We start from the raw sequence: 22174 nt of genomic DNA, 5'->3' as shown, positions 1-22174 counted from the left end.
TGGGGAAAAAGTTATGTATGCTAAGAGGAGACAAGACAAATCTGAAATTATAGCACTGTGATACTTCAATATTTTATAGTCCAAACAATTTTACAGTTTTCTATTGTATCTACTGAATGATAACAAGAAATGTTTATGAATAAACATCTTAAAGACTGTCACATTCAGAATTAAAACTTTCAGCTTTAAAGTTCCAATAAAACTGCTTATTAGAGAAAAAAGTTGGCATTTAAGACTCCAGAGAGTACTATTTATGAGCTTGTGGTACGTTGTTAATTTGTTCAGTGCTAGCATAGCAGGTCTGGCTCTTTTGAATTGTAAGACTGTTTTCATGTTAGCTCCAGAGGGAGAACGCATGTTTTCTCCTTGTGTGGTCATTAGCACAGTTCTGCTAGAATGGAAGTGATAAGAGCCCAGCAAAAGATTATCCTTTAACAGAAATAAAAAAGGTGACTTGAAAGAAAGCCCTTTCAATTTATTTTTTTTTAATTTTTTTTAAACCCTCCTTTATAATTTGATTCTGCAGATATTTCTCATGTGTAAGAAAACATATGCTTGCATAGCTCATTTGGTCTCATTTTTCTGTGCGTTGAACAACCGAGGTTCAAGAGCTATGTGATGATTTTTTCAGTATCAGAACTTCTAGGTGTATTTACAGTGTTTAGTCTAAATAAGACAGTAACTTCCTACAATGTTGTTGCAATTAAGCAACATAAGAATTCAGTGACAAGACCATCGTAATTTTAAAGCCACTTTTTATAGACAAAGCCTATTATTTCTGTCTGTCTTAACCTCTTTAAACTTACACGCATGCTGTGTGGAAGGTAACAATATAACTCCAAAGTCTGGGTAAGCCAAGTCTGTCTTTAGTTGACTTGGACAGTCAAAATTTAGAATAAAATACTTTTTTGTATATTATTGTTTTGATTACCATTTATGGCAGAAAAGAAATAGGTTTCTATAACGATAGATTTTGGTTTAAAAGGCTAAATGGTGAAAACAGTTTTTAATACTGAATGCTGCTTTGTAGAAGCATGTAAAACAAAACTGATGAGAGTTAAATATCTTGGGTTTAGTGTGGTCATTGTAGGAAATTATTTGTAATACATATGTGGTTCTGGAACCAATTGTTTCAGGAGATATGTGAAAGCAGAACAAATAAACAATCCATGCTCAACATTTAGTAACACGATTATACTAACTCCCCTGAGCAGCCTTTCTGAATTACTGGAAGATTTCATGGGAACAAATTTGAGAATATACCAGGGAACTGAGGGTTAAAATGTAATAGTTACATTATTAAATAGATATATAATTTCTACTTTGATATAGAGACTTATTTTCTAAACATCTTCACTAATATGAAACTGTCTCAACTGTCATCTATTTGTGTTTTGTCATATGATATAGCTGCTGCCATATGTTATTAATAACAGATTTTTTAGCAACACCATGCCTTTGAATTTTAGTTGAAATTGGAATGTGATTTTGACATTTTTTGTCTTTTACACTGAATGGTTTATAAAAGTTAATCTTCCTGAGACATCCTAGTGCTGAAAGATGAATCCTTTATGCACGGCCTCAATTATGTATTTTGTGTATTTATATCAGGAAGCCTGGATTTTTCAGATTTTCCAGAGCAGTAGTTTTCACATGTTGAGACTCATTTCAGAAAGGCCTCTCAGGGGAAATACCTGCATTATACTTGAAAATTACATGTTAGCTGCAGCACGTGCTGTACTGTGCCGTGATGAGGATATGTCAAAGGATTGCTCATTTGGACTACAAGAAGTTATTGTCAGCAAGGAAATAAGGACAAAAAATGATAATATTTGAACACCTTAACTCTATTTTTTTTTAATTTAGGGATGCAGACTTGTTCTTGTTAGACACAAGAAAGGCTCAAGCTTCAGATGTGGGCTGGTTTGTGTTTGACATTACAGTGACCAGCAATCACTGGGTGATTAATCCGCAGAACAATCTGGGCTTGCAACTCTGCGCTGAAACTGGGGACGGTAAGATTGTCACTGTTGATCATAATATCATAAATGCACTTATCATCTCTTGCTGGGAACCTTCTCTAGACTGGTGCTTTTTAACTTGACTGGATGACAATTCACTGAGAGTTTATAAGCAACGAACACAAGTCTTATCCTGCCATAGCTATAGTCTGCAAGCTTTTTATTACTCTTAATTGTGTAGAATATGGCAATTATAAATATAACTGAATCAAGTTAAATTAAATGCAGTTTGGGATAAAAGCTCCTACACGCAAAATGAAATTCCACTTTAGTGTTCTTCCACTGATGATGACATTCAGGAAACTCAAGCAGACTTGTGGAATTTTTGTTTTAGAAAGTTTCTAAAGACCTTTCTGGGCTGAAGCATGGAGAAAGGTATCAAAAATACTCAGGACAGTTCAGGAGGTGCTTCATAGCTGCTGGTGCTGATGTTGGAGAAATGTTAATGATTGGGTAATGTGGGAATTGGTTTTCTATAATTTGAAATTATTTCAAAATTTTCTGATCTTGAAATGATTTAAAAATTTGAAATCTTGGACATTTTAATTAGCTGAAAATTAGAAGAACACTATCAAAACTGAAGTCAGTGCTGTGGGTTTTTTAGGACAAATTTACTAGACTACTATATTATTCACACTTATGCTCTTCATTAAAAAGTGCACATGCATCTCAATGCACAATAATATTTTTAGAAGAAATGTTCTTTACTTAGACTTCTTTAGAAACTAATAAAAAGAGACTTATATACTGTTTTTTCTGTGATGGTTCACTTAATCCGTACTACTTTACAAGCAAACTTTCAGATTTAGCTCTTTCTTGTCAAAAAGCTTTTTATGTCAGAGGTCAAGGGATCTATGATGCCAGTTAATCTAAACCTTAGCTGACATAATGTTAATGAGTAGCAGAAGAAACCCTGGTGCAAGGATTAATATTTTTTTATTCTTTCTTTGTTCTGGCTACATTTTCTCATTGTTTTTGATCTGAATTCTCCCTCAGGCTCAGCTGGGCTGTGAACAAAGCCTCTCAAACTTTTTCAGCAAGTGCTCTAGCTGCTGGAGAGTTATGCAAAAACTGTACTCCTTTAGGCATGATGCTTAAGATGGTAGTTGGCAGGCTTGAACCAGAGTGGACGACCATTACACCTAATACTGCCTATATGGTTGGAGTACAGTCAGTGGAAAACGGAGGCAGCAATGCAAAGTAAACCATGTTGTTGCTGCATTCAACCAGCCTTCAAAGGCGCTGCACTTGAGCTCGGGCTGTATGGGGAGCAGCTCTGTTAGGCAGCCTCGTTTTGTGAGGCCATTTTTAAGCCCTTAAAATTCTGGAGAGGTGACACCTCCGTCAAGCATCCAAATTAGGTGGACTGGCTTCTGGCCAGCTTTCTTGCTCCAGAATAAACTCCATCTTTGACTTCTTTTCCAGGAGATTCAAATACAGAAATTCTTGAAAATTAAATATCCATGAAAGGCATTCATTAAGAAACCCTGGAACCAGCAATTTGTTGGTTCTAGCCTCAAAATTATATCCATTCAGTAAACATCAGGGAAGTTTGTATGGGTAAAAGGAAACCTTCAGGTTAATACACTGAAGAAATTGTAAAAGAACAGTTTATGTAAATATTTCCCCTGTCCTACTCCCAAGATCAGAAAGGTGATAGATAATTTTCTATTTTAAATTCCAAAGCCACAGGCAGCTTTACCTTCTGCACTTCACGTTTGAATTTCTTAACACAGCTGCTTGAGTGAAGAGGGAATTCCCCTCGTCCCTCACTTTCTGTTCCCTTTTCAGTTTACTCATGCAAGAAGAGTGCCTTTCTAGGGGCTAAAGTTTTCAAAGCCATAGGGAAGACCTGTGCTATACCACTTCAGCTCAGCGTAAGGAAAATCATCCTTTCACGCTCTTACAATTTTGCTCTTAAGGCTTTGATTATTTTTGTTGGGTTGCTGTTACTTCTGGAAGCTATTAGAAACACCAGCAGTTGAATGACATGTTTGTGTACAGATGGAACATGAATTTTTATACATGACTCAGTATGTAGTGGACGCTGTTTGTAACCCAGAGAACCCCACCCACCTTCCCTCCAACCAGTTCTATGTGAAAGCTCAGACACTCGTTCAAATCAAACGACAAACCTTCCCTAGGCTCAAGTGAACTTTAGGCCATGAGGGTCTGAAGCACGTTTCTTCAGGCCTCCAGCTGTCCGTTGGGTTTACAGGAGGTGAGGGGTTCTGCCCCTATACCTGGAGAGACATTCATGAGAAGACCTGATCCATTCACTTTCCTATCACAACAGACCATTAAACTAAATGGGATTCTGCTAAGCCAGAGGATCCCTGTTTGAGGTATTCATTCAGTTGCTGTACTGGGACCCTGGATAATCAAGTCTGTAAATACATACTAATTTTTAGATTTATTCATGCAACACCATTAAAATGTGGTGCCAACAGTGGCTGAGACTCTGGGGTGCTACTATATTGTTATCATTACCATTAACAGTAATCTTTTTTACAGTTATCTTTCAGTAACTTTTTAGGCAATTACTTGTACATATATATTTCTTTGGTGGTCCCTGAAGATGATGCATAAATAATAATAATCTCTGCGTGATGAATAAAAAAATTTGTAACATTTTAATATAACAGTGTGATAAAAAAAACTTTGGAAGAATGTCTGGTCATGGTAATTCATGTTTTTCCCCCTTTGAAAATGCTGAAAAAGTACAAAAAAGCCACATGACATTGGAATGTGTTTTCTTTTTTCTTTAAGACAGTATTTGGTATCATACGCCTCATTTTAGCATGAAATGTAGACTTTTTCTCTTAATGGGACTTTTCATTTTGAACAGTAAGAATAAAGGTTTGCATGACACATATGGAAGCTGTCAACATATAATGCACTGTTTCCCTGGGGCTGTGGTAAATTAAGGATCAGGTTTTTTTGATTCTCTTTTTTAATGTCTCCTCAACATTCTGCAGCATCCCCTTTTGGCTGATTCCCTCCTTTTGACACGAAAACTCTCCATGGTTAAAATGAGAGGTGATCCTTTTCACACTGATGGAAGTGCGGGTGTTAGGTGAATTGCAGCATAAAATCAATGCAGATGCAGAAACAATTCAAACAACTCCATGTGATGCTTTTCCTGTATATATACCATATGCCTCCTAAGACTGAAAACATATTCCAGTGAATCAGCACCTTTGTATTAACATTTAACATTTTTATAATTGGAAGTTAGCAATGTTAATATCTGCAAGTGTATTCCTTTTACTGTTCATGTAATTGCTGAGGAGAACCTAGTGTTATCTACAGAAGATGAGAGAGGGAGATAACAAATAATGATGATTGTTGATCCACATAAGAAAACAGGTTCCAAATACATAGCTCTCAAAAAAACATCCTATGTAGGTCTGTGTCTTTTCTTAGATTACTGCAGCTCTCAGTTATTATCCATCTGCCTGAATATCAGAGGGGAAAAAGCTGGTGGTAACTTTGAAATACCCAAACTGATTAAGGTGATTTCTGTTACCACACTGTGTTATGGAAGGTTTCTTTGGGCTTTCTTGCTCTTCGAGGTGGGGAGGCAGCAAGAGGCCAGCTCCCAGACTCTGACTCTTACTTCAGGTATTTCCTTATCTTTCAGGAACTTGAAAGAAATATGTTCCTTGATCCAAGTGAAGCCTGGAGAAGGCCAATTGCCTCTCCAGCATGTATTTGGGTACACTCTGACACATGCCCTTGCAAGGGGGTTTCGCTCCTAATCCTACATTGCTGCAGAGAGGATTGGTGAGGTCCTTCTTGAGTGTTGATGGGGGAGACATGAAGGAGCATGGTCTTTTTCAGCCTTTCCTCCTCTCAGATTGGGCCTACCAAAGTCTCTTTCTTCTATGAAGCCGTCAGAGAAGCAGCATGGCCACATTCTTTATGTCACAGAGGGTGGCTGGCTTGCTTTCAACCCATTGCAATCTGTGGAAACGCCCTGGCCTCTTCAGGTAGTTGACTGAATACTTCACACTAGCCTGAGCCTCCTCTTTACAACACTAAATGTTATCAGTCTCATCCCAAGGTTGCCCCCAGTCAACCTCGGCACCTAACCACGATAGCCATCAGGTAATCTGGATGCTGCTGGGTTGTTACACTTAAGTCTCTTGGTGGATCTGGTATTTACAAGGTATAGTATCAGGAGTGAGTTCACCTTCATTAGTGTCCTTACAGTGGGGGAATTTAGGATATATATATTTATATTGATATATATATGGACGTTGGCAGGCAATAGTGCTGCCTAAATTCTGAACCATCTGGAAGCCATATAGCCATGTTAGCACAGCACTGAACCTCAGCTAATATATCCTGCCCCTCAGCAGGTTTTATTAGCTTGGGCTCAAGCACTGCCTAAGTACAGCTACACGAGTTCTGGTTCAGAGCTGACTTTGGCCAAAGTTACACTAGTAAATTAAACAAGCTCAGGAATACTGTGGTGTGAAACCAGCTGGAGGGATGACTCTCTCAGCCTCACAAACAAGGTGACCCCATGGCAGCTGCCCCCCTGGGAGAGGTCTCTGCAGCACTGCCTTGGGGTGCTGGGGACACTGCGGTGGAAGTGGCATAGGGCATAAATGCACAAGGAGCACCCTACAACCCTGAGCAGAGAGGATGATCTTGCTCCAGCACCTGGGGGTGCTCCTGAGCACTCTGTAATTTACCCAGATGTGTGTAACCCCTGTTTCCAGCTGGGTCAAGAATACAGTCAGCATTTTCTTGTGTCTGCTCCTAGCAAGTGATGTGAATGCACCCTTTGTTAGTCAGGGCACACTTACTTTAAGCAGAAGTATCAGGAAAGTGTGATGGGCTCCTGCCACCACGGCATATTGGGGCATACTGGTCCCGGCTGTACAGCTGTGCAACTACCCCTCCACTGTGCTCCCCAGACAGATGAAGGATACATCTGCTTCTTGGCACCAGTATTTTAGAGATAATGGGATTTGTGGTTTGTTTCATCCAAAAGGCTTTTATCCATTTTATTCCTTGGTGGATGACCAATTAATCTAATCTCTCCTTGCATTATTGTCATCCTGAACACTTTTAACTGTGCAGAAAAGCCCTAGGACTCCCACAAACCATTCACAGTTTAAATATATTAAATTGAGAGGATAAAATAGGTACTTAGCAAGCGTATTTGTGTATGATTACATCTGGTGTTTTCTGTAAGCATACATGGTACTGCTACATTATACAGCATACCATTGTTCCTAACGTTCCCAAGTGTTTTCTTCAAGAGCTTTATGAATACCAAAATCAACACAAAAAGTTACACAAAATTCCTTCAACTGAAGTGAATAAAAACCCCAGAATATAAAATTTTAAAAACAAAAGCTGAATCTTTACTTTTGGCTAAAGCTATGAAGCCTAGGAAATGCAGAGAGGACCATCCAAGACCACCCATTTTTCAGAATTCCTTAAAGCCTTCAGAGAGCAGAATAGTTAATAAAACACATGAAGCTTGTTTCAAAAGCATATTTTATGTTGATATCAATGTGTCCACCAAAGGATAAATTTGCATAACAGTTTAGGTAGATGTTACAAGAGACAGTATAAAATACTTATAGTCTCAGAGTGCTGAGATAGTCTTATATATCACATTTGTGTTGTTACATTTGTTTATCTCCTTTTTTAAATAATTCTTCATTTAAGCTTTGATAGCCAACCTCTAATTCAAATCTTTTTTTTTTTTTGTGAAGTTCCATTGCTCTCAAGAGCACTGCTCAGGCATGAGAAAGCACACAACTTTTTATCTAATTTTGAAAACTACCTTGTGAGCTTTCAGAGTCAGAGTCTCGGGACAGTTTATGCTCAAGTATTAGATGTTATTGGAACTTGTATACTCAGGGTCTCTCTCCAAAAGGCTTTTCCTAATCCTCATTTCAGATATCACTCCCTACAAGGAGGAAACCATAGGTGTGGCATTGGAAATACTGTTTTACAGCAAACCAGAAATGAAAGTTTAATTTCCATCTACAAATATATAAAATTGTTACCAAAATAACTGTGACCTAGCAGTAGTGTTTAAGCTGTAAAATGTGTTTTGTGGCCTGTTGAACACTTCTGAAAGTAAATAAGTGCTTGTTTTTCATAACAAAATGAGTGGTTTGCTACAGTTTGATGACTCAGGACAAAATAACGGATCTTGGAATCTCTCAGTGTCCTGTGTTGCCAGTGTAAATCTGGCCAAGATGCATAATGGCTCAAAGCTCTTGCAAAATTAGTGTCTGCTCAATGCCTTACATAAAATATATATTGCCTGAGGAGAGACAGCCAAGTCACAAATCTTACCACTGTCATTGGCATCCACACTGGCGATCTCAGAAGAAATCAGCTTTCTTAATGTCATGAAAAATGAGGCGATGTCTCTAGGTCAGGACTTAGATACAGATTGTTATTGAAAGCTTGAAGGGCTCTTGCATTTCCATTTGGAGCAGCTGAGGGGGAAATGAACTTTTAAGATGGAACTTGATCAGTTCATGAAAACAACTATATGATACAAGTGCATGTCACAGCAGAAAAGCTGATGTAGTGACACAGCAAATAGCTCTGCAGTTACGATCCTCAGTGTTATTCCTATTCTGTGGGTAAAAAAAAAAAAAGAACAAAATCATTAGAATAGTCGAGGTAGCACCTTTTTATAAGCTGAACTTCACAGTTATTTTTGCAGTAGTGATGCCTTTACTATAAGGGTATAGAATGTGAGAAGGCAAATAATATTCATTCAGTTCAGTCAGTCAAACCGGCACTTCCACACAACCTTCTATGCAAACTGCTAAGGGCACTTTACTATCAAATAGAATAAAAGCCAAAAATAAGTTTAAATGCCAAGTCAAACAAGTACATCCTGCCAAAGACTCAAAATCATATGAATAAGGACTGAGGAGTTCAGCAGATTTGGAACACAATGCTTTAAGTAAGTCTTAGTCTCCAAATATACCTGTCAATATGGAGAAGAGATAATAAATTATCATAGCAGGATTGAGAAGCACGTGCCAGAATGCAAGGAATACAATGGCTCTGGACTGTCCCTGCACAGAGAAAGTTCATCTGTAATGCTTATTTGTTTTTTCTGGGTGCAGGGACAACTGCAGTGGTTAGGTTGATTGCAGCAGGCACTACCTGACTGCTGGTTTCTTGCAGTGTCTTCTTCTTTTCTTCTAAAGTCTGAAGAAAAGTGTTTGAAACCCTCAGAATCAGAGATATGATGGAAGTACAAAACCAAACGCATTTTTCAAAATGCTTAACCACATTCAATTCTTGTTCAGAGAAATTCAAGAGAAGCAGAGACACACCTTGCTGTTTTGGTTTCAGCAGTTTCATGTGGATGAAGGTCTGAGGGAAGGTGTACTTAAGCAGGTCAGCCTGAGTCATTCAGGTAGTTTTAGAAAATATTGCTCTAATACCACAGGATGGAACAACTGCATCCCAGAGTGACCTGGATTTGCAGTTGTCATTGAAGCTAAGAATTTTCTAAATGTTTAGAAGAAAAGATAAACTAAAACTGCTTACTAAAAATGAAGCCCATGAATGCTCCTTGTTACAAAGGTCAATTCAGGGTAGGGTAAGATTCTTCTTACTGTGTTCTGAAATCCACACTACGGACAAAGTTGAGAACTACCTAGCAAGACAATAACACACCCAGCTACTGCTGCGGCAGAAAGCTGGATGCATTTCAGAGTTAGGATACTTTGAAATATGTCCTGTTGAGGAAGGAGCAAAGCTTTGCGTTCTTAGACTGCAGGACATATTCCACACACACACTGTTGTTTTTTTTTTTAATGAAGAATAATAGAAGTTCTGTAAATGCAAACTTTCTTTTGCACAGAAGCAACCTAAAATGGAGACAACATATGTGGTTTTAATTTCCAACCCAAACAATCCAGAGATACTCCTCGGAAGAAATATACCGTCTCAAGGGCAGTGTATATTTTGATTGCTTCGTTTTCTGAAACTCACAGTTAAGCTAAGGTATATGATAAACTGAGAGAGAAAAGTTTAATGATGAACCCACAGAAGTCAATAAAAGTTTTCCTGTTGACTGCACTAGAAGTAGATCCAGTGCATGTAGCATTCAGGAATTGAACAAATGGGTCCTAAAAGCTCAGTTTGGCTGCTTAAAAGATCAAGCAAAAAAAGGAATGAAGTCACATAAGCTGTTTCTGTGTGTAAAAAGGCTGTGGGTTACAGGATTAATTTTTTATAGTATATCTCTATACCCTGCATATCCAAGTAAGCCTTAACTTGTGGAATCTTAATAGCCATCTCATTGCTGAAGTCTAAAGGAAACCCAGAGGAAACTTAATAATATTAAAAGTTATTTTAAAGGGAGTTCACATTGGTTTGAAGGATATTTTGCTTCGCACACAATATCCACCATTGTAAATTCAGAGAACCTAGATTTAAATTCAGAAAACCTCCACACATCTTTACAGCCCTCAGTATATAAATCTAATAGTATTCTTAAAATGTCCACCAGAAAGGTATTAATCTTTTACAGATAAAATTAAAATTCTGAAAGTCATTGGAACAAAAAATAAAGAAAAATAGTAAAAATATTCCCTGTAGAAATGAGGGGAAACTTGGAACTTTGTGGTAAGAGGCTAGTTTGTCCATGTTGCAATGAATAGAGAATAGTCTGTACAGTTTTTCATATCTGACTTGCAATAGAAGATTGGAACATATAGAAATTAATGTTACTGAGTTATTTAATAGTAACTCAAACATATGAAAAGGAGAATTATAGAAACACAGGACTAAAAAGTCATTTAAAATTAAATCAGAAGCTTCAACAAATATATTTTTCCCTTACAGTCAAAAAAGTAATTATCAAAATTGTTCAGAATATGTTGCCAATTACTCTGCTCCATAACTGCTAACTTTCTCAGTTCTTCTCTTGCCTTTGCTGGGCTCTCTGTCACTGGAAACATCTTAAACCAATTTAAAGTGCTACACCTGAATAAACATGTTGTAAAAGTGTTTATGTATTGAAGTGGGTCAGTTCAAGGTATGGTATTTGGCTGGAACTTCTAATTTCTCTTTTTACTGCAAAAGGGCTGCCAGAAGGAGGAAGTCTGAGCTGAATTAATACATTTGTTACAGTGGAAGTAGAATGGAAACTACTTTAACCACAAATCAAACTGCCTCTTTCATTTACGCCAGTGATAGAGTTTTTCTAAGAAATATAGACTCTGGCGTACAGCCACTGTAAGTTTGTGTTTGAAAAGGAAACCTATATGCTTATTTCTATAAGGTTTACTCCTATGCTTATTCACAAGTTCTTTTTCAGGATGAATGAGTTGATGGTATTATATGTTTGTGAGGCAGATGCTCCTTTGTTGCCCACGTCGCAAACTTTTCCAGTCAGCTTAGAAGAATCCCCAGGCGTCCCGATGCCGCGCAGCACACACGGTGCCTGTGCCCATACCTCCCCGTTTAAAGGACCTCTGTGTCCCCCACCCAGCACAGCTGCACAGCTTCACATGACACTGTCTCATTTTCTGACGGTTGAAGGGCTCTGCATAATACACGTATGCACAAAAGTGTTTATGCTGCCAAAATAAATTCTGTTAAGAGCAAGGGTTTATTTGCTAAAATGTCACTGATGCAGTTTCAGTGACTTGTTTTGCTTTCTTTTCTTTTAGCGAGGTTTAGATCCTATAATATAGTGAGGTTACCACACAGTCTTGACTGAACAAATATTCTAAAGAAATATGCACATCCCCTGGGAAAAGAACCAGAGTCCGTAACGTACATATTTCAAACTCTGCTCTCTTGAACAACTGAATGCGTTCCTACCTTTGGTAGTGAATGAACAGTTTGAGTAACACTGCACAATATTTATTTTTAAAGCAGAAGTATATTTATTATCTACACTTCTGTTTGCTACTGATTTGCTTTGGGGATATAAGGTTTCACATCTCACTCTCAAGTGATGCAAAAATGAGAAGACCGCATTATATTATCCTTTCTATATCCTATAGACTTTAATGGGGATCATTTATTTTCCATTCCTATAGAAGTATACATGAGGCTGAATTAAAATACATTTGTAATGAATAAGGTATATGGTGTACAGAGACCACAATTTTATGCAATGACAAACTACCTGTAAAGCTGTTGAAACTTTTGTAAATTGCTGAATTTTTTCTTTCAAGTTCTGTTCAACAAAATGTGGTTAGGATTCTTAATCATGTAAATTCAGGATTATGGGCAAAATTCTTGCCATGCTTCAGTCACCAGTTGAACTCCCATTGTGGCTTTAGGAGAGGCAGAAGTCTATCTTTTAACTTACCATTTCCATTACTTTATAGGTCGAAGTATCAATGTTAAATCTGCTGGCCTGATTGGAAGACATGGGCCTCAGTCAAAGCAACCCTTCATGGTTGCGTTCTTCAAGGCAAGTGAAGTGCTTTTCCGTTCCGTCCGAGCAGCCAACAACAAAAGGAAAAATCAGAACCGCAACAAATCCAGTAGTCATCAGGAGTCTTCTAGGATGCCAAGTGTTGGGGGTAAGATGAAGCTGTGATTTACTAGCCTGTTTATAGGAGTTATGGGCACCTGCTCAACTGCAATGGAGTCACAGGAGCTCAACAAGATATTGTTCATTGGCTGATGTCAGAAACTATGTTCTCACTTAATTTCTACCTGCCTCTCTAGCTTTGCTTAAGCCTCTTTTGTTATGTTGGCCCCGAGCATGATCTATTTTCTGTGAACCAGGTCATTTGCATGCATCATGGGCTCCTGGAAGGTGAAATGACCATGTAGTTTGAAAATGTCGTATCTGAGCTTGAAACTAGTCCTTGAGACATAGTAGGCATCTGGATGAGATCTTTGGTACACATAACAAAAAAGTAGGGAGAGTAGAGAGAAGCGTTGCACCCCAACTGCTTGTCTAGGAAGCCTCAGCAAAAGATGGTGTTTGGATTCTTGTCTAACTGCCTCTCAGTTGAAGAAGCCAAGACGTAACACAGAAATATGAATAATGGAAATGAGGAAGGTTAACCAACCTGTGAAAGTGTAAACTGTTTAGGAGTTCAGACCAGCTGACATGTACTGATGTAAATACACATATTATCCCTGAACAAAGTGAATTTGATCCCATATTTAACTGAAAGGTACTGAAAATAATGCATGTAAAACTGTTGTTAGTCCTACTAGAGTCTGGAGTAAGTTTTACTCCAGTTTTTTCCTGAAATGCTTCTTTCAGCTGGAGGCACAGGGTCACTTTCTAAATATTTTCACTTTTGAACAAATGATTCTACTTTTCAGGGGCAGGGTCTGAAAATTTATCTTTCAAAAAGCATGGCAGATCTAGTACCAGCATATCAAACCCTCAATATAGATGTTATTCTTAAGCCCCATGGATGTCTACAAGTAAACAAATTAGTATTTAGTGGAAAGAATTCAGTGCTGGAGTAGAACTCATCTGTTTGAGGAGACTGTTATGAGCATTATGCATTACTTGTATCTGTCTCAGAACCTTCACAGTGGCAGATTAGAGACCCCTCTAATATAATGCGTAAGCTTTTCTCTCACCTTCTGCACAAGGGTGAATTTTGCCTTAACAATCACAAACTCCTATTGAGTTGCTAAAGAAACCACAGAAATTATTTTAATAACATACTTTTCTAAACTTATTTGAAGTTTAGCTGGTGATTTACTGGAATAAAATTCCACTTTAAGGTTAAAAATTAATATTAAAACATACTTGAAAAAAAAGTTATTAACCCACAGCAATAGTTGTTACTGCTTTAGTAGTGGCCTCAATTTTATTCCTGTATGATGTACAGGTAGAAAAAATACTGTGCTATTTCTCAGGTTTCCTTTGAAGACCTGGAGCATAGTTCTTTCTAAGGTAGATGCACATGTTCCCTCTGAGAACACCAGTTTTTGGAAAGCCCTTGACGTTTGTTAAGGTACCAGGGATCTCCGTTTACAACTGGTTTTTGCTTCAGTTGTTGTTTAGCATTATTAGCATGTAGTATTATAAATTTTTCTGATATTCTGTATGACCATACAACAAAAGCTCATCTGCATAATTAACTTCTAACCCCTTAATAGTCAATATTACAAAGGAGCAGTTACAAATAAATAATGAAAGAGGTCCAAAACTAAACAATTTTAGCTTTTTATTAATAAAAAAAAAGAAATCAAATTATCTATAACAGAACAGCATTTTTTAAATTATTCATTATTGATAAAGTTTTATCGACTAAACACTCTCTCTTCATTAACTGCTTAAAGATCTTCAGAGGCTTTTTGAAACAATGTAAGTTAAAAATTGACAGGATCTTGTAATTCAGATGTGGTTTAAGCATGCACATCAGTTAACCTTGCTATCTGGTGCTTGCTGTAAATTCATTTACCTCAGCAGATTCATTGAATCTGCATTTTGTGTACTTCTATGATCAGCTTTTCTTTCTGCAGAAGCTGTTCTTTCTATTTTATTGGTATTCTATGATGCACTTCCCTATTTTCATACAGAGCTTTGGACTGAATGACAGAACATGAGCATTTTCTTGTGGTTTGGGGGGTGGTGTGTTGTCCAGGGTTTTTTTGCTTCTCTTTCAAATATGATATCTGCAACTGTACCAACTCCAAAACACAATCTCTTACCTCAGGGGTAAGTCATATTTTCTCTACGCCAAAAATATTAAAAATATATTTTTCATATTTCCTGGAAAATGTCTACTAATGTTGAGAATTACATTAGTTTCGGGGAAGGGAAAATCATTTAAGTACAAGGTACACCCAAGATACCTAAATATAAATGTCATACTTTCAGATTGAATCCTATGTTTCTAGTCCATGAGGAGATGAGAATTGAACAGATTTGTTAGGCTTCCTTGATTACAGCAGGAAAGCTGAACACAGACTCCCTGCTGGCTTAACCTGGGAAAAACTCAACCTTAACACATGTCAACAAGTTGCATCGGCATGAGAATTACCTCAGAAAGGGTTGTCTGTGTGTCTAAAAAAACACCGGTCAGACTCATTTGTGCATCCACTTGTGCTCCAGAGCTGTTGTAAAACAAGAAAAATCAGAACATCTCTAGTAAAATGGGCATTATGAAACAAAATTTCTCCTGACCTCTTTAAGCCCCCAGTCTGGAGAGACGTAGAGGTACATCGCTATATATGTCAATCCATGCCAGAACTGTCAAAAAAATTGCAGTGCAAGAAAACAGAAGAAGTCAAAACAAAATTAGGTTAAGAAGCAATTGCACGTGCAGTTGCATCAAAGGCAGTGGCACTGGCCTCCGACTGGAGATGGAGTCAGCAAGATGTGGGCAGGCTGGAAGAGGTGTCAAAGATAAAGGCAAATAAGTAACCACAACTTTACACCACAAAATCCTCTGTAGCAAAACTGCTTGGAGGGGTCGCTCCTGTGAGTCAGCTTCCATGCTCTTGCCTTGCAGTTTGCCTCCACAGTCCTCATATCACAAATAAACAAACTCCTTTTATTTGGGTGCCATTAGTGATCAGTGAATGGACTTTTCACACGCTGTGATTCAAATAGCTTTGTCTTTTAATAAGTATTGCAACAATGCTCATTAACACCTGCAGATGAGCATGCTGGTGGCTACAAAGGCAACGTGCAGATTCTATTATCCAAGTGCTCCAGTGTGCAAAAACGATGTGAAGGAGAGAACACGTTCTTATTTCCCAGATCTTTGCATCTTTGCAGAATACAGTACTTCCACGGGGAGAGCCTGTTATCAGGCAAAAGCTATGCCCTTTTCCTCCTATTCACCAGTCGCAGGAACAGGGGAATATGTTGAATCGCTGCAGGCTTGTGGGAGAAGGCTGATTCTCTTAGCTCTCTACAGTTTCCAGTGACGAGCAGCGCTTTAAAAGTATAGTTCATCTCTTCATATTTAAACCACAGAAAACCCCAAAGAATTCTGCCCATCATCTTCCTCATGGCAGACTGTAAATAAGCCAGATGAATTTCTCATTCACCCCCTCGTGCAAGACACTGTTGACATAAATGACACAGTGATGGGCAAATATAGGTCCTTGTTTCTAAGCTTGTTCCATAACCTGGTAAAAGGTTAAAAGCATGTAAAACAAACACAGTGAAAAATCCTCATCTACATAGCCAGAGGTTATGTACTCAGACCCAGATAGGTATGCTGTCATTTATATGACAGGACACTTTGGTTATATCTTTTCTCTGCGCACCGATCCCAACTTTACTACAGTCATGACTTTCTTTTCTCCTTGGTTTTTTTCTTCTTCCTTTTCTGTTGTTTTTCCTTTTTCTTTTTTTTTTTTCCTTTGCTCTTGCCTTTTGTCATCTTCATTTTGCCTATTAGCTTTTGTCTTTGGCCTTCTTTTCTAAGTTCTTGGACCTCAGTGATTAGCTTTATTGTATTCTCAGCATGTCAAAAAGGAAAGCCCCACTGGGCAACTCAGTTCTTCCCTTCCAAGGGACAACACATTTTTTGAATTATTCATGAAGATATACACAAACACAACATGAAGAAAATAAAATCTATATGTGTCAGTTATTATAACAGCTGGGCAATTGTTGACAGATTTGGGGTCAACATCCCTGTGTTACTAAGAACTTCAAGAGAAGATGACCTCAGTGCAGTGAGAAGGCAGACAGAATTAAACTTAACATTCAGACTCCACCTGCCTGCTATGCACAGAGGATTGTTTATTAGTTACCCATTTGTAATTTGCCAAACTGTAGATAAAAGGAAAAATAATTAAAAAAAAATCAAAAAAGACAACTTGTTTCCAACACATCACATAATTCTTCCTTAAAACAAAGGCTGTCCTAATTTTATTTTTGTTGAACATAATCTAAAAAGAGTTACAGTGTAATTGGGCACCAAAGGACATCCACATTTAAATACTCAATAGTGACACACCAGGAAACTCAAAACCAAAGGTACACAATTTTTGTTCATCATCAGATAAAACCAGAAAACAACAGTTAACTCTGCATTTCCTGTATTTTATTGGTTGGTGTCACACTATAATTAATTAAAAAGAGTAATTTGTGATAATATATATAGGCATGGTTATATGTCTTTATTTTGAAAAAAAAATCCATATTTCTTATAAATATATTTTCTTGCCCTTCTTCTACAGCTCTTTCTGCTACAGAGGTTTTTGGACCCCAACTGTAGTCCCTGAATAGCTGAGGAATAATGTTTTCTTACTCACAATAGCCTACGGTTTTGATTCTTGACAGAATAAGCATATGGGCCTTGAAGCTACAGTATGTGAAACTGAATCCTTGGCACCAGATCTTATTATAAATGTCACATTTCATACTCATATGAAATGTTACATTACACACAACATTCGTCTTATATGAAAGATAGAATTTAAGGAAGGAATACAGATTTGCCCAAGTCTCACTTTCTCTGTAGGTATAGGAGTTAGATGGTTTGCAGATATATGTCTGCATATGAAACGCAGACCATCTTACCAGGTGTTCTGATGTGACCGCTCCTCCACCTAGTTTCAAATAATTCGGAGTACTAAGGCAATGAAGACATCTATGCAATGACTTACATATTTATTACTCAGCCTTTTTCCTTTAACTGTAGAGACTGTAGAGACTGCTACAGTCTGGTTCTAAAACATCTGTACATATCCTTAGTTATGAAAATGTCATGACTGAGAGAAAACTGGCAAAAGCACAACTTTGAGCTTTCATTTTTTTGCCTGCTTGGGTGCTATCTAAAACCAGATTGTTTTTTACAGACTTGCATCCTATATGACTGAATTTTAAATTCTCACTAATAGCTGAAACAGAAAAGCTTAATATTTACCTCCTATGAGCACGGATATTAGTCAAAATCAGTATATAGATCCTTGTGAAGAGTGATCAGTGAGACACAGTTCAATTTTTTTAAAATTAAAGTTACTTTACTTTCCACCACTTTCACCTTACTTCTGATGTGTGTGCAGAACACACTAGAACATACAGACCACAGCACAAAATATGACTAAGGGGTTTTTGTTATATTAATGGCATATAGATTTTAAGGACACATGATGTCTTAGGGTATCCTGCCTTTCTTCCTCCAGTGGCTACTCCAATAAGACAAAAACTCTCATAGGATGTGGGTATATATTTTGACTCTACATGGCCTGAGGCAACTGAGAGTATCTGAGGTGGTACACTGTGGAGAACCTTCAATGACTGTCATTGAGGATCAACCCATGAAGGGCTAGGAAAATGCCACAGGAAAGAAGGTAGTATTCACTTTTTAAATGGAATGAGGATTTGAGGTATTATAGATTAGAAAGTGTAACTTAACATCCCTGGTAGTACTAAACCAAGTTATTTAGTATGCAGATGGATATATCTTGATTTGTGTACAGCTTTTGACACAGTTACAGGGACATATTGGGGTCCAGCTATATTCAACAGAAAGTAGGTACACAGCCAGTTAAAAAAAATAAGAAAAAGCATATTCAAAGTGCATGTTACCAATGAGTAAAACTTGGGTGGGTATTTTGAATGACATGTCAATGAGTCTCTTCTGGATCTGATTCAGTCCAGCATTTTATTGGTAATGTGGATGATTGATCACTCCTCCCAAATCTGGTATGCTCTGTGAACTTGCAGAGAGCATATGACATATTGTTGTTCTATTGTCCAGGTTACTGACACAGACATTAATCAGTATTGGCACCAGTACTGATCCTTCAGGGACATCCCTAGTAACCAGCTGCCAGCTGGACTTTGTACCACGGATCACAACCCTTTGAGCCCAACAGCCCAGCCAAGTTTCCACCCATTATATTCTTTACCTATCCAAACTGTATCTGACCAATTTGGCTCTAAGGATACTGTGGGAGACCATATCAAAAACGTTCCTAAAAGTGAAGCAAACAACAGCCAGTGCTCTTCAAAAGCCCACAGAGTTAGTCAGTTCATCACAGAAAACAATCAGGTTGGTTAGGCACAGTCTGAACTATTAAATCCATGCTCACTGTTCCCAAACACCTTCTAGTTCTTCATGTGCCTGGACACAGATTCTAGGAGAATTAGCTCCACAGACTTCCCAGAAACTGCACAGTTAAACCAATTGTCCTTCTTGAAGATGGGTGTGACATTTTCCATTTTTGAGTAATCAGAAATATCCTTCAGACACGATGAACACTCAAAAATGGCAGGAAGTGACTGCAATGATGTTGGCCAACTCATTCCCCACTCAGAAATCCATCCCTTCTGCTCACATGGATGTGCATCTTCAGTTTGCTCAAGTGGTTCCTAACTCTCTCTCTTTTACTGTGGGCAGAGCTTCAGTCACTAGGCTCAGAACCTGAGACTCCTGAGGGCAAATCTTGCCAGTGAAAAACGAGACAAAGAAGTCTTTGAGTACTTTAACCTGTTCTGAGTCCTTGCCACAAGGTTATCTGCCTTACTGAAAAATAAATCTGTATTTTTCTTAGTTTTTCTTTTTGCTATGAGTGTACCTGTATAAATCCTTCTTGTTGGCCTTCACCTCCCTCACAAGTTTCAACTCTGGCTAAGCTTTGGTTTTCCTAACATCCATCCCTGCATGCTCAGTCAATGGGTGTATATTATTTCTGTACAGCTCATCTCAGTTCCACATTATTTTTACTTCCTATTTGAATTTGAACTCAGTCAAGAGTTTCGTATTCACCCACAGTGGCTTTGTGCCATGCTTGCTTGACCTCCACATGAGAGTGGACTTACCTTGTCGTTCTCTCAGAGGTTGTCCTGTGAGATCAGCCATCTCTCCTTGTCTCCTTTGCCCTTCAGGCCAATCTGCCATGAGATTAAGAAGAAAATCTCAAAAGAAGCTAAAATCTGTTCTCCTGAAGCCCAGGGTTGCAATGCTGTTGTTAATCTTGGTCATCTCTCAGATCCTTTTAACTCCATCGTATCATGGTTGCTGCAGTCTCACCATGCTGCAGTTCTCATCAACATCCTCACCCCCAACCTGCTCTTTATTTGTTGAGTTGCATAATTCTAAAGTGACTAGGCAGGATTATATAAAAAAAGTGATCTGAAACTGATAATTTCACAGTGTGGTTTTTCTGCAAAACTCTGACTCTGGGTTATACTGCTAGAAAAAAATCCAGAAATCATATGAAATAATTATTTTACTTTAGTTAACACTGTGTTCAATTTTGGTCATGACATCTTCAGAAAGACATAGAGATTTTGGGTTTTTTTCAGTGTCTTCCTTCCTTAGTTTGTTGGTTGGTTGGTTTTGTTATTGTTGTGAATTTCAGTCTTTTTTTTTTTTTTTTTTTCTCCTGCCAGAATTATTATTTTGGTCAAAAAAAGCCACGTTAGAGATTCTTGAAATGGAAGCAGAGGAGACAGCCTGTTCTCCCTGCTCCATCACATGCCTCACTGATGGCATCACTTGAATAGCACTATAAACCAACTCTGGGGTGCTAATGTGGTGGAGGCATGACCCTACTCCCTTCCTCTCCAGTTACTCAGGGGCAATAAGGAACAAGTAGTAGATTTTCTCCAGGAGTCAGATTGTCCTGGAGAGACATGTATGGAAGGTTCTATGTGTGTTTCTGTCCTGACATATCTCTAACAGTGCAGAAACATTCAGGCCTTTAAAATCATGTGTTAATCTGTGTGTTCACATTACGATTACCAACTGAAGATCATCAGGTGGTGACTATTTCCAAGAAATACGGTAAAACATGGAGTACAAAATGTACGAATGTTTAAATGACAGATTTTGGAAATTACGTTGTTTCAGGACAATTTTTATAATGTTAATTTATTTTTTGAATTAGGCTACTTTCTTTACTTGGCAATTAAACCTATTCCAACATATGAATGACTTCCCCCCATCTTGGATCAGGATCTTAGTTGTCCTTTGATTACCTGTGTGCATATTATCAGAGTTGTTACCTAGCTAGCCAGCAAATAGATATCTTGTAAACCTGTTTCACCAAAGGTTGTACACATTGTTTTGTCTGTACACACATTGCATCAAGTTGACATTGCTGATTCTGCATTTTCAATTTTTCGCTACATTTATGACCAAACCTAGGAATATAAATTACAGTATGCTTCTTCCTTTCCTTCATATGCTTTAATCATGTGCTCAAAAATAGCTGAATCTTGTTGGTTCTAGCAATCCTTCTAACCAATTTATTGTTATTACTTTCTTCCTGTAGATTATAACACAAGCGAGCAAAAGCAAGCATGTAAGAAACATGAACTTTACGTGAGCTTCCGAGACTTAGGATGGCAGGTATGATTATACATACTGTTTCCTATCAGTTCAAATTGGGACAGTCTACTTTACAGTCCTGTACTATTTACAGTTGTTTTCTTCATGGTAATTTGTATTTCACTGATGAAAGACAAATTCTTCAAATGCATTTTGTAATGAATCCCTATCACTGTAACTTTACCTTTTTTGGTTGCTGTTCTCTCAAAGGTTTTGCATATATGAACAGCTTTACGATCTGGATTCATTCACATAAAGATAAATCTGAACTATTACTCAAGATATTAATAGATCTGCAATAAATGAAACCAAAAACCCCACAATGAGAAATGGAAGTTTTGAAATTTGCACTTGAATTCTCCCTGGTTCAGTGCTGCCTACTGCAGGTCAGAGATTTCACTGGGGTAGGGTTCATAGGGAACTAGATCTTGGATCACTGCTCAGTGGTCTTTATAAAACCATAGCTAAGTTTATGTAATTTCTGTGAAAAACTCATCCAGCTGTACATTAACAAAAAGTGTAAAAGGCCAGGCTGGATGGGCAACCTGGTCTAGTGGAAGGTGTCCCTGCCCATGGCAGGGGGGTTGGAACTAGATGATCTTTAAGGTCATTGAACCATTAAACCATTCTGTGTTTCTATGAAAAAAAGAAGGCACTTGTAGTAAAAGGTCATAATGACAGGTGCAGGGCATTATAAGAAAAGAAAATAGAGATCAATCTAGGTTTTTTTTCCAGAAAGCAAGGAGGTCTGTTTAAAGAAAGAACAAGAAAGCCATCACCAACATATAGACTAGACATATTGCATATGTAAGTAAGATCTCAGAGATGGCTGTGTATGTATTTCACGTTTTTCTGAATTATTTCAAGATAATTCTCCACGAGCAGAATGAGTCTATGAAAAGA

At 37.8% G+C, this 22174-nt stretch overlaps 1 protein-coding gene across 1 annotated transcript in view; it reads left to right on the top strand.

Annotated features, from left to right (window-relative positions):
- The window catches only part of BMP5 (bone morphogenetic protein 5), a 54872-nt gene that overhangs the window by 27589 nt on the left and 5109 nt on the right, over positions 1 to 22174 (top strand). Inside the window, exons 3-5 of the mRNA XM_010161938.1 lie at positions 1867 to 2015; positions 12374 to 12571; positions 21216 to 21292. Of these exons, the coding sequence (XP_010160240.1) occupies positions 1867 to 2015; positions 12374 to 12571; positions 21216 to 21292 (424 nt within the window). The remainder of the gene's footprint in view (positions 1 to 1866; positions 2016 to 12373; positions 12572 to 21215; positions 21293 to 22174) is intronic.

This window comes from Eurypyga helias, unplaced genomic scaffold (assembly GCF_000690775.1).
Source record: "Eurypyga helias isolate BGI_N326 unplaced genomic scaffold, ASM69077v1 scaffold5772, whole genome shotgun sequence".
NCBI classification, from domain to species: domain Eukaryota; kingdom Metazoa; phylum Chordata; class Aves; order Eurypygiformes; family Eurypygidae; genus Eurypyga; species Eurypyga helias.
Note: the sequence above shows the minus strand (reverse complement) of the source record. Positions and strands in the feature narration are given on the sequence as shown.